The sequence below is a fragment of the Abramis brama genome (assembly GCF_963993115.1).
Source record: "Abramis brama genome assembly, chromosome: 19".
Lineage (NCBI taxonomy): Eukaryota > Metazoa > Chordata > Actinopteri > Cypriniformes > Leuciscidae > Abramis > Abramis brama.
Genome location: NC_139981.1, coordinates 15,392,904 through 15,405,403, shown reverse-complemented (window position 1 = coordinate 15,405,403; position 12,500 = coordinate 15,392,904). Strand labels below are relative to the sequence as shown.

At 39.2% G+C, this 12,500-nt stretch overlaps 1 protein-coding gene across 2 annotated transcripts in view; it reads left to right on the top strand.

The window, feature by feature from the left end:
• The window catches only part of smap1 (small ArfGAP 1), a 107,802-nt gene that overhangs the window by 68,327 nt on the left and 26,975 nt on the right, over positions 1-12,500 (top strand). For both annotated transcript variants that reach the window (XM_084093882.1, XM_084093881.1), the window contains one exon: positions 11,630-11,708. In XM_084093882.1, coding sequence (XP_083950008.1) covers positions 11,630-11,708 — 79 coding nt within the window. The remainder of the gene's footprint in view (positions 1-11,629; positions 11,709-12,500) is intronic.

Below are 12,500 nucleotides of genomic sequence, written 5' to 3'. Positions count from 1 at the left end.
AGTCTGACTGTCTGATCGGATTTCGTGTGGTTTGTCACTTTCTTACGCCGCGTAAAACGTAAACATTAGGTGTTGTTATAGGAAACATGCTGAAAGTCGCTGCAGAAACAAGGTTGTGTTGTTGCAAAGCACCGGACCAGCAGAAAATGACAATATAACGGAGACATGTTTTGAAAACGGCGGAGACGACAGCGTGGAATAAAGCCACGCACACCAGCCTCCTACAGTTTTGCCACTGCCTCAGAAGACATAGCAGTTCTGTGTGGCGGCTATACATTGTCATGTTGTAAATAAGACAGCATCTGTATTGCATACCCCTCCATGTTGTGGTGGTTGTTGGGGTTTCTGGCTACCAACTCAATGTCATAGCCATAGAAACAAATACAGATATTCTGGAAAATGAAAGAGCAGCATGGACACACAAATCATATCTGAACAGTTGCGATACACAATGTGCACAGTCAATAATTTTAGATCAGAGTCCAATCGGATACACAAATAATCGGATTTGGATTGACAGGGTGAATGTTGCTTTAGGGGCGGTTTTATCTGAACTATCGCCTCTAGCACAATACAAGATTTTGCACAGTTTTAAAGTGGTAACAATTACTATAAAAATAGTATTTTGTTAGAGAGTTTAAATGTGAGGAAATTGATAGCTTAGTTTAATAGGTTTCTTGTGTGTCTGTGCATAAATTGACATTTTGTTCTTAAAAGGATAGTTCACCCAATAAATATTGAGAAATGTACATTCTTAATATCATTTATATACCTTCATATCATTCCAAACTTGTATGTTTTTTTTTTTCCTCCATAGAATGAAATTCAGTGGGGTCCAATGTTGTTTTGACTTTTTACAAGATGTAAAATGAGTCTCTGATGTGCCCAGAGTGTGAATGTGAAGTTTTAGCTCAAAATACCCAACAGATAATTTTTTACAGCATGTTTAAATTGTCACTTGTAAAAAATTGTTTTATCCCTTTAAATGCAAATGAGCTGCTGCTGCCGGCACAGAGGGAGAAGCCTCACAGGCCCGCGCTCTGTCAGGACAATCTCATCTCACGGAATAATAATACTCTCGGTAGCAGTGTTCATTTCGGCCTGGAGTCGGACAATAATGCCTAGAGTCAGAGAATATACGGTGTATGGTGATAGAACAGGTATAGTTTAGTTTAATTGCGGTTATAACGTATTTGTCATCTGCTTTTATCCACTATTAATACAAACCTGCTGTAGTAAACCCCGTCCGAATGATGGCCAAAAATATACTGATGAGTTTAATGATGTTTATTGTACATCACACGAAAGATGAAAGCGTTAGTTTTACTCCAGAAAATCACTGTAAGAGCTGAATAAACACGGTATAAGAAGTGTGCATTAAAGTCTTATCCATAAACACTCTCTCTCTCTCTCTCTCCCTTTCATTATCATCAACATACACAGTGAATTACACAAAATACTCGTTACAACTGACAGTAAACAAATATATACACCTTTTCAGGGGGTGCTTAATAAACTGGTAAACTTTATATCCTTTATAACTGTGTACAGCTCACTCAGGGCGGGTCTATGCTAAAACTGCAGTGTCAGTCAACAGTTGTGGGAGGGACTTGAGGAAAAAAAGTACGTCACATTGCCCCGAATCTGAGAACGGCTTGTTCTGAGACAGTGCTTATGATTTATGGGGATTTAAAAAAAAAAAGCACTGGGTGGATTTTTATCATTATAGGGTGGTTGTGTTCACACACTGCCAACACACATTTGTGTTCAAACGCCATGTAAAAGTGAATTTTGCATAATAGGTGCCTTTTAACTATCACACTGGCATTCTCTTTCCCCCAGCACCACCTTTATCTCTGCCTCCGCCTTTCAACAACACATCTGCCTCCAGCCCCCACCGCTGGCAACCTTAATGCGACAGGAGCCACGTGTACGAGAGTGAGAGAGTGAAGGGCGCCCTAAATGAGCAGCGTCCTCTGACAAACAACACTCTTCACCTTAACTAGACATCTCCCTCCCCCACCATCCGCTCAGTCACCCTGCAGGGACCCAGTTTAGTTTCACACCACGCGCAATCGCATGCACACACACACCTGCAAACAGACGATCGATAGCATTGCCGCAGGGAGTCTGATCAATATTGCCTGAATTTGGAGCAGCGGGAGAGCGGTGAATTAGCCGAGATGTTTCCCGCCGAATATCGGCATCAAGGAAGCCCACGCGGCTTACGCGGTCAAAATGTGTTTTTGTACGATGCATTTGTGTTGCATTCATTTGCATCTTTCTCATGCGAGAGCTCTCAGAAAATCCACTGCTGTCCACTTAAACAGTCACCACATTCATTAAAGGTGTCAGATGCAGAACCGAAGCACAAAGATGTCATAAAAGAACATTTTGTCCTGGCGGGTTTGATGCCTCGTTTCTAAACCTTCCACTGGAGGCGGAATATTAGCGAAGTTTCAGAGTAACGAAGGCACTAGGTGGGAATCATAATTAGATCTGCGGCAGCTTTTAGGCGTTCGGCTGAGGAAAATGAGGGCTAGGATTTCTCAAGCCCTATGGAGTTCTTCATGGTAAAGATAAGCATTTATGAAAAGTCTTAATTAAAAGTTTATTGCCGGCGGGCGGTCGGGTGATGGTGGCTGTTGCCTTTATGCATCTGTTTGTGTGAGGCTGCAAGAGAAAGATAAGATCTCACAAACCTGACTAGGATGTTGCACGGCCATATTTGAATACATCTGAGCACAAACATAAAAGCATGTTGCTGTAGGTACGATTCTTGATTTTGTCGAGTGTCATGAACCGAGACCTGTGAAAACGGCAAATCCAATTACTTTATGCAAAGTGAGATTAGTTGTTTTTTTATTAAGGACAAAATAAAACTCGCATTCAAATCTATTAACGGCGCCTTGTGCGCAAAAAGCGGATTGCTTTGATGTGGCAAGAGCAAATGAGTTTTGGAGAGCCAGTCAGAGGAAAGTGCCTCAAAAAATGCATCTGAAAGTGGCGAGTAGATGTAACGCCTCTTCTGAAAGCAAACGAGGAACTTCTAAGAGCCTTTTTTTCTTTTAATTGTTTCACCGTCTCTCACTCACCCCCTCCTACCACTATCTCCCACCATTTCTCTCTTTTAATAAGCCATCATTTACCAAGTCTGATGGCGTCCTTAAACGTGTTTTGCATTGAACTCTGGGCCTGTGGCTTGCCTGTCTGCGTCACAGCAGACCCCAGAATAGGGTCAGCTCCCATAACACCGGCTATGCCTGATGAAATCTCTTCCCCTCCTGACCCATGGCCTGATGCGAAATTTGTGCCAAGAATGTTTAGTTTTTTTGCATAAATTAAATGTGAACGGTGTATTTTGTTTTAATGTTGAAATGCTTTCTCCTGTCCTTGTTCAGTGTGCAGAGACTGATACAAGTCATTTGTATGTTGACTTCCCAAAAGTTCTGATTCCCAACCTCTGTTTGATTTTAGATTCAATTTGTTTTCATTCTGATTCACCACTGGATACCAAAATAACTTGATATTAATTTAGTCATTTTTTTGTGAGTTGTGCTGCATTGGTTTTGTGTGGGTTTTTTTAACTTCCCAAAAAGATCGCAAAACTCATTTGTTTGTAAATCGGACTCTTGTGCTGAAGATTCAATAGTGGCAAAAGGTCCATCAAAATTCACATACTGTCTGAGCAGGTACTGCAGATGAGATGAGAAACAAACTTCACAAACATATGTTCTATATCAGGGGTCAGGAACCTTTTTTGACCAAAGAGCCAATTTTTCATTTTAGATGAATGCAATTATGAAATGTAATTACACTGTTTAGCCCTAACTCCTTAACCAATCCTTAAACCTACTCATACTGCCAAACCTGTGCCAAACCTTACCTGCCTCAATAGCTGCAAAAGTGTTTTGCAATACAATATGAACATAATAAGTAAGGACACCTAATGTAAAGCGTGACCAAATTTGTATCCATCCTTAGTGGTAGGAGAGTAGGAAATCAACACAATTTCTTTACAGTTCTGTTTGGTGCTTCTGGTGGCGCAGAAATCACACACTTCACCTTCAGAATTGCTATTAAACTCAGTTTATGCGTTTCTCAATGCTTATTTGGACACCTCTACGAGTTTGAGACTTCTCTGTGCAGCCGTGCATTACGCGACTTTAGATTCAGGTTGTATATGATGCTGTAAAAGTGTAATTTGCTGCCCGGTGATTCACATTTCTTTTATTATTAATGAACTTGGTTGGAGGTTATGGATGCTTTGATTCTCAGTGTCATTGTTTTATTGTGTGGGAGTGAGGGTAAAAAACACAAAGGAGAGAGAGAAACTGTTTGCAGAGCACCACTTCAACCATCTTTTCTCATATGTGGCCGAAGGGTTGGTCTTCCCCCTCCCCCGTCTTCCCCATTTACACCGTCAGACCCTGCAAGCTGAACATTGCAGTTGACCTTTGCAAAAACAATTTGGAAAGCGTGAGGATCCAGTAGGCGTGAAAATGACTGTGTGGTTAGAAGCCTGGAGTGGAGAGACTGTAACTCCCACCCTGTGAGTATGTGCGTGTCCTTACCGAAATTGAGGCCTAACCACCGTATTGACTTGAGGCTTGAGGTGCGAGTGAAGTGGCTCTGGGGGTTCAGACAGCCCTCGCTGAGCTTCATGTATACTGCAGTGAGGGCATCATCATTAACCTCAACATCTCAGCCCATCCACTCAGAATTCACATTAGCTGATATACAGGCCAGAGTGATGTCAAGATAAAAGGTGAGGGAGAGAGTGAGGACAAGGGGGTGGTTTCTGGGAAGATGAGGGTGCAGGCAACCTTTAGAGAATGAGATCACACATCAGGAGGGCCGTGATACACACACACACACCTGCGATTCAGAGGATGCGCTGCAAATAATGATCCATCACTTTGACAAACTGGGTTGTACATTTTCCGTCAAGCTCTGTTTTTATTTTCATTTTCCTGAAAATTATATAGATGTATGGCATTTCTTCTTGATATACCCTATACGAATATTTTAAATAACGATGCTGTTCTTTTTACATTTTTTCATCAAAGAACCCTGAAAAAAATTGTATCATGGTTTCCACAAAAATTCAACATTTTAGCATAAAGGTTTCAACATTGAAAATAATAAGAAATGTTTCTTGCCAGATCTGCATTTTAGAATGATTTATGAAGTAAAATGATTTGTGACACTGAAGATAATTTAGCTTATTATTACATACTAGTTATAATTTAAAGCTACACTGTGTAATTTTTTAAGTTGATTCTTAGCAAAAAACACTTTGTTCTTTCAAAGTGATATGTGCTCATTAATGTGTAATTACTTCTACCAACTAATCAAGTATTCTCGTAAGCGTAGAATCTGCCATTTAGAATACATACGAGCGAGTCGCTCGAATGGCGGCAGCCATGTTGCGCCTCCATCTTGAAAATACATTAGCCAAAGAGGGACATACCTGGAAATTCAAGCTTCGCCTTTTGCGCTTTTACACTCAGTGGCACTGTGACGAATGCGAGGGGGAGATTACTCGTGACTGCCGGCAGATTTGAAATAATACGGCCACCGTAGGAGTTAAAACGCCCTCGGAATGGGAGGGGCTAGAAAGTAATATTCAGTTGGTATTCATAAACAATTTCACCGCTAGACGGGAGAAAATCCTACACAGTGTAGCTTTAAGCCTATATCATTTTTTTTTGGTCTATAATGACCTAAATATCACAAAATACAGGCAACAGTGGAAGATAGAAAGAATTAAAGTCAAACAGTTCTGTAATTCTGACTTTATTAATTTGATCACAAAAGCAATTCATTTTGAAGTCGAATTGTAATCATTGATCTCCCGCTATATCAAGTTACAATGTTCAGTAAAATATTTGCTTGGTATTTTTAATGACATTTACTATTTATATTGTAATTTCAGTTTAAATATATAAAAATCCCTAAAACAAGATGTAGGCTACTTGCTTGTGAAGCAAAACTGCATGAGAAATTAAGACTTGCTTTTAATTAATTTATCTATTTTTGGGTGTAATTTTTCTAACTGTACTGCTAGGTTTTTTTCACAAGTTTGAAGTATAAGAGAGTTAAAACAAGTGAAAAGACAAAATACTCTTCTTAAAGATATATTTTTTGAAAACTCAATATCTATATTCAGTGTTGCTTAAGAAAATCTTGTTACATGAATTTTTACTGGAAAACAAGACAAAACAGGCTAATTCAACTTATTTAGTTGTCAGTTTTTGCTGTGTTAATATAACAATAACTTTTATGGCAAGAGCTCTTTTAGCATTACCAAGTGCAGTGTTGTAGATTTTTGGCGTTGTCCTTTTATATTTTGCTCTTAAAATAAAGACAGAAGTTGCTGTAGTTTTGCTATCTGGCCACCAGATTATTTGAACAATATTTCATGAATTACACTAGTAATGTATCATTTTTCTCCCCAAATCCACACTCATATCTATTTTTGTAATCTAGATAACTTATTTTATATGTATTATATTTATAATAGCTGAAAGCATATTTAATTGTCTGTCAATGTTTTTAAACTTAAGTAAATTACAGAAAATGTATAATTAATGCAACATCTGCTGTAGAATGTTTGTGCTCCATTACTTTTTCGCTACCACCTTCCTTTTCCTGCTACGCTGTCAAATGAATTAACTGCAGCCACCATAAAAAAAAAAAAATCTGTCTGGCAACTAAGGATTTTGACCCCTCAAAGTTTGTTTCCATAGCCTTCACAAAAGCAGTGTCTAGGGAAGAACACTGTGCATGTGTGTGCATGCGTGTGTATGCAAGCAGGCAGGCGTGGAAGTATCAGTACACTGGAGTCTCCTCAGTGTGATGTGTGTTGACAGTTTGTGACGGGCCAGAAGCTCGGTCCTGAACCCCCTGCAGTGAATCATTCACAGAAGTGAGCCCTCGCACCAGCGTTCCCTCTCTCTTCCCTCACATCTATTGTTGATCTGTTGAATTTTCATGCCTGTCCATCCCATCTAATGCTAACAAAGGCTTTCGACTGGAAAATGCCCACTACCCAGCACATACATAATACAGATTACAGTGGCCATGTTTACTGTGAAATGTTTGAAAACACACACACACACACACATCCATACATATGCAATTCATTGAATGTGCTTGCAGCACATAAACAAGCGCTTTTCATCTCTTTCCCTTCATTCCTCATCATCGCTTTAGGCCATCAGCAGGCCCGCAGATTTATGCTGAATTGTAATGTTAGTCATTCATATAATTCTACACATTTCCTGTCTTTTACATATTTGTTTATTAAATATTTTGGCCAGTCTTAATATGCAGTCATTACTCCAGTCTTCAGTGTCACATGATCCTTCAGAAATCATTCTAATATGAAGATTTGGTGCTTAATATTTTTGTGGAAGCCATGACACTTTTTTTCCCCAGGATTCTTTGATTAATAGAAAGTTCAAAAGAACTTTAAAATGATTAAGATTATAAATGTCTTCGTCACTTTTTATCAATTCATCAATTTATTGCGTACTTGCTGAATAAAAGTGTTAATATCTATTTAAACAAGTGTTGACCCTGAACTTTTGAATGCTATGCATTTGAATTGAATTTACAATTTGCCTTTGAATTGCAAACAAAATAACCCTGAAAAATATTAACAATGGACTGACAGTATTTTTAGAAAGAAGAAAAATGGAATCAAATATTTAAATCATAGTATGCTGGGGTCTGACCCGCTTGAGCTGAAAGACTCTTAGTTTGCCTTAAATGGCTTTAAATCAGTTGACAAAAATGTTGTTTGAAATGTACATTTTTATATATATATTTTGATCAAATACAAACAGCAAAAAAACTTATTTTACTATTTGTTAATTTTTAATGTAAAAATTGTGCACTCCTTTGTGCTCCTATTAAGAGTGTACTGCACTCAGCTGTTTTTCATCTCTCTTTTTCTTCTCTCTTTTTCTTCTCTCTCTCTTTTTTTTAAAACATCTGTTCTGAGAAATCTGTGCAGAGCGCAAAAAATCTCCCCAGGTTCAGTCTGGGCCCTGACGATCAGTCTGTCATTCGTCCTGTATCTCTGAGTTTTGGAGCTACAGCTGCATCGAGCTGCAATGTTGCCCTTGTGCTGCAGGAAGTGTGGACTCTGTGTGAGAGAGAGAGAGAGAGCGTGTGGATTAACAGCTGATTAAAGTGGAATTGGAATAAAGTAATCAGTGGTGTAAGTGCCTGTGCTGATTACGAGCTGAAGACTCCTCAGGCCACCCCAGTTTAGATCCCTGATAAGCACAATGATGAACTATAATTAAAGATAAGCATTTTAAATGATAACCGAGTCCTGCTCTCTCCCCCTACAGCACAGGTCTCCGTCTCTTCATTCTGTGCATCCGCTGGCAGATGTTGCCACGCTTCCATTAACCACTGGCTGCAGTTTGTGCTGCTTTAATTACTGGAAACTGAATGAGTTTGACTGCTTATCATGTTCTGTAACAGGGGTTTAATTTATTACATCCACCTTTAGTGTTTGGTGACTAAAGCCCATAACACTGCTTGGCCGGTCAGATTAGAAGTTTGGCACTAATTGTTGTAAAATATTAAATAGGTTTGCATTGTATTAGTTGGCAATCTTTTTATTTGTTAGTGTTAGTGCCAATGGGAACTGGTCTAACAAGCCTTCAAAGCACTTCTCGCCTGTCTTTCTGTTTCACAAATAATTAATACCTCCGCTCTGGCTTCTGTGGAGCGAGGCCTTTGTCCCGGACTGTGAGTGTGTAAGGGAACTGTGCTACAGGAAGTGGCATGTGCCCACTCATAAGCTCAAGCACACACTGTACTTTCAGCAGAGAGCTTCCAGTATCATCATTTCTGGGCTGCAGAAGTAGAGCAGAACTCTTTATTAAGAAACTCTTCTGTTTCACCTCAAGATGCCAGATCCCCTTCTTCTCCCCACATTTCTTTTATTTCTTCTATTCATTTGTAATCTAAAGTTTGTCACTTAATATTTTATATTTTAATATTTTGCAAGTATGTTGTGCTTTGTTGTTTTGTGTCTTGTCCATTTTGTTGTACCTTTTAAACCATAGTTTCTATTAATAGTTATTGATAATAGCTAAGTCTGTTAGTAGTCTATATTTATAACTACTGTAAACTATAATAATGATTTCCCATTAAAGTTGTATTGTAGAAACAAATAACTGTAGTAACTGGTGAAACTATGGTTATGGTAAATGTTTTTTTCAACCCACAGATTATCTTTGAATATTGTAAGTGATGTCTTATGAAACACCTGTCTGCCTCCTTACAAAAACGACACAATTTCTTGGTCTTTGAGCACCTAGAAAAATAACATAACGGTCCATTAATCAATACGAATACTCGTATCTCCCTCTCCGATATTCATATCTGGAATGCATGAAGTTGTGAGCGCCCAGCTGAGTGCGTTCAGCTTATGCATCAGTCCAGAATGAAGTGTAGAATGAGTGGCCCTGTTCATACCGCCTGAACGCACATGAGCATCTCCCTCTGATCCTGTTTGCATGGCGCGGGCACATCGAGTGTGAGGGAATGTGACCCAAATGGAATTATTCTTCCATCAAAGGGAAGTATTCATGAATTAGAAATGACCTTGATTGGAGAGACCCCAGAGACACAACGCCACAGTTCAAGCAATTTCACACCCGTTCACTCAACGGCTTTCGAGAGAGTGATAGAGGCAGTGAGGAAAGGCTGAGAGAGGATGAAATGCATTGAAAGAGGTGTGAAGGAGTAAGAGAAAGCGAGTATAGATTAGATGTGTATAAATGAAAACATGGCATGGAGAAAAAGCAAAAAATTATAGACTACTCTTCAAATTAGTCACAGTGTTATTTTAATCTTACTATTATAGCTTTATTAATATTTTAAACTAGCTTTATATAAATTATTTTTAATATTTTTTGGGTTAAATTCAGGCACTCATTTTGGTCTGCTCACCTCATTAATATAGTAATATAGTTTAATTTAAATGAAGTGTGACCCTTTCTGTGTGGCCTTGCTGTTGTAAGAGGTGTGATTGTGTGCCATATGCCTTTTGTATTTCAGTTTATTTGTCTTGTGGATGTGTGTATTGTTTGTTTGTCTCTCAGGCTGTCGTGTTTCCATCATCTGAAGCACAAATACATTTTTGAAGGATTTCATCTTCGAAGTTGTCTTCAAAGTGTGCGTGTGTCAAAGTCAACAAATAGTAGAGCACCTAAGCCCCCCAATTCATACATAATTCAACCAGTGCCAACCATTTTAAGATTACGGATTTCAATCATAGGGACGAATAAAAGTTGTGCATCTTTTTGTTTGCGAAGGGCAGCTGTAGCTCACCTTCCTGCCAATGTGTGTGTCTGCTCCTGTGTACTACAATAAATAAGGTCACAAGTCAAAGACTTGGCTTTGTACACAAAAGCTGACATGCAAGGCTGGAGAGGCTTTTCATCACTAAAAGATTAAGATTCAATTCAATTTAATTCAATTTCCAACCTTTTCTCAAGAGCTTAGGGCCCAGTGATGTATAAAACATCCTCCTGATAGTTTTTCTTTTTCTTTTATTTTTATTCTGGAGCTTGTAAAATTATGAACGATCAATGTAATTTCTCATCAGAAACTGCATTTGACTGCCTTGGAATCAGTAAAACTTTTTTTTCTCTCTATTAGGCAGCTATTTTTTTTTTTACCTCACACTTGAATGGACCCGAGTCTCAAGCTAACTGTAGAGAAGCAACAAATTTTCTTTTACCCATTTAATCCTCTACCCACGATGCACCTGGCTTGACACTTCACCACAAACCCGAGCCTGCAGATGCTCATTAGAGTGCTTGTGTCAGTTCTGTCCCGTTTTTCAATCGCTCAAATCCAATCTTTTGCCAGGAACAATTGCGCCATGATGACGTTAAGTGACACATCTAGACAAATTCGCATTTATCATTCTCTTTTATTGTGCTAATAATGCAGATGTCAGACTCTGGTGGTTTTATTCAGATTTGATAGTGCAGTCTGGTTCGGTTTGTGTTTTGCCCTCTTGTTACCTTTCGTCTCCCTGGTCCTTTGCCTCCCCCTGAAGAAAAGCGCAACACAGTGCTGTCCTCTTGAGTTTACTTGTGTGTTTTTGTATATATGTGAGTGTGTTTTTGTGTAGAATGATGTTTTAAAAGGCCTCTGTCTGGCTTTGATCCAGGCTTTAACCCAGCGCCCATCGATCGGCCGTTCAGGCCGGATTAGGCTTGGCTTTTCAGCCCGTGATGCTTCTTTCTGCCCATCACAAATCACAGGCCTCAAGAGTGCCTTTGAACTGCATCTCAAAAGTGGTATGGTCAGTTAGCACCTGTGAGGTGCAGCCGGGCACGAACAAATAGAGCGAGCAAGCTATTTCGGCACGACATTGCATTATCTATTCACACAATGATGTTCAGAGCCGTCAAGTGCCGACTAGCAAAGATAAAACACGGAAGCTGCGTATACATAGCATCTAAAGGCTGTTTTTGGTGAAGAACAACATTCGAATCAGAACAACAACTGGTTCGGAATTGTAATCCAAAAAAGCTTCTCAATAACACTTTCTCTCTTATCTCTTTTTTTTTTTTTTTCATCCCAGAAAAGAGAGGACAACCAGACAGATTCCAGACTCAGTCCTAAGAAGAGTGCAGAGCCCGCCATCGACCTGTTAGGCCTTGGTAAGACATGAATAATTGAAATTACTCATCTCATTGCCGATCAGAGAATCGGATACATCTAAGATAGCCTGGAAGAAAAAGAGACTTCAAGGTCATTTTAAGGCAAAATATTTCAATGGGAGGGAAGTGGCGGAATGGAAGCGCTACTTTTCTCACCTAACGTGTGTCTAAGTATACAGGATTTTACTCACAAATCAGTCCTAAAGAGTTCTTAAAACATTTCAAATGATTGTTCTTAGTTTTTAAGTGTTTAATTTTTCATTTGTTTACACAAAATAGTCTCTTGTAACATTTAAAATGGCCTTTTGGCCTGTTTTTCCTAGTTTAGCGAGTACTGGAAGAACGGTTCCAAGACAATGTGTTGCTGTACACCAAAGCGAATTTTTTTTTAGAGGATCACACTGACTGCTATTACTGTCTAGATGAAGGTTCAGGGAAGCACACTGCTAGTTTAGTCTTGGCGGTATTGATCAGGCCGGCAACTCGAGCCCTTGAGATGACCAAACACAATTGATGTTATATTACTTTCTGGGAAATGAAAGTTTCTATTTGCTGCCCTGGAGCTTTCCTTTGTCGCTCGGTCTTGTGTATTTATCACTTTCTCTCCCTCTCATTCAATATTTCTCACTCTCTCAATCTCGGGCTGCTACCAAGTTGTCCGTTATGATGAGTGAGAGAGACAGAGAGTTGGTGAGAATAGATACATTTCCGCAAATGTGTGTGTCTGAAGCAAGGAGGTTATGAGTTTAGATGAACGTCTTCAGCCGAGGGGCAGTAGGGGTCAGTGCTGAT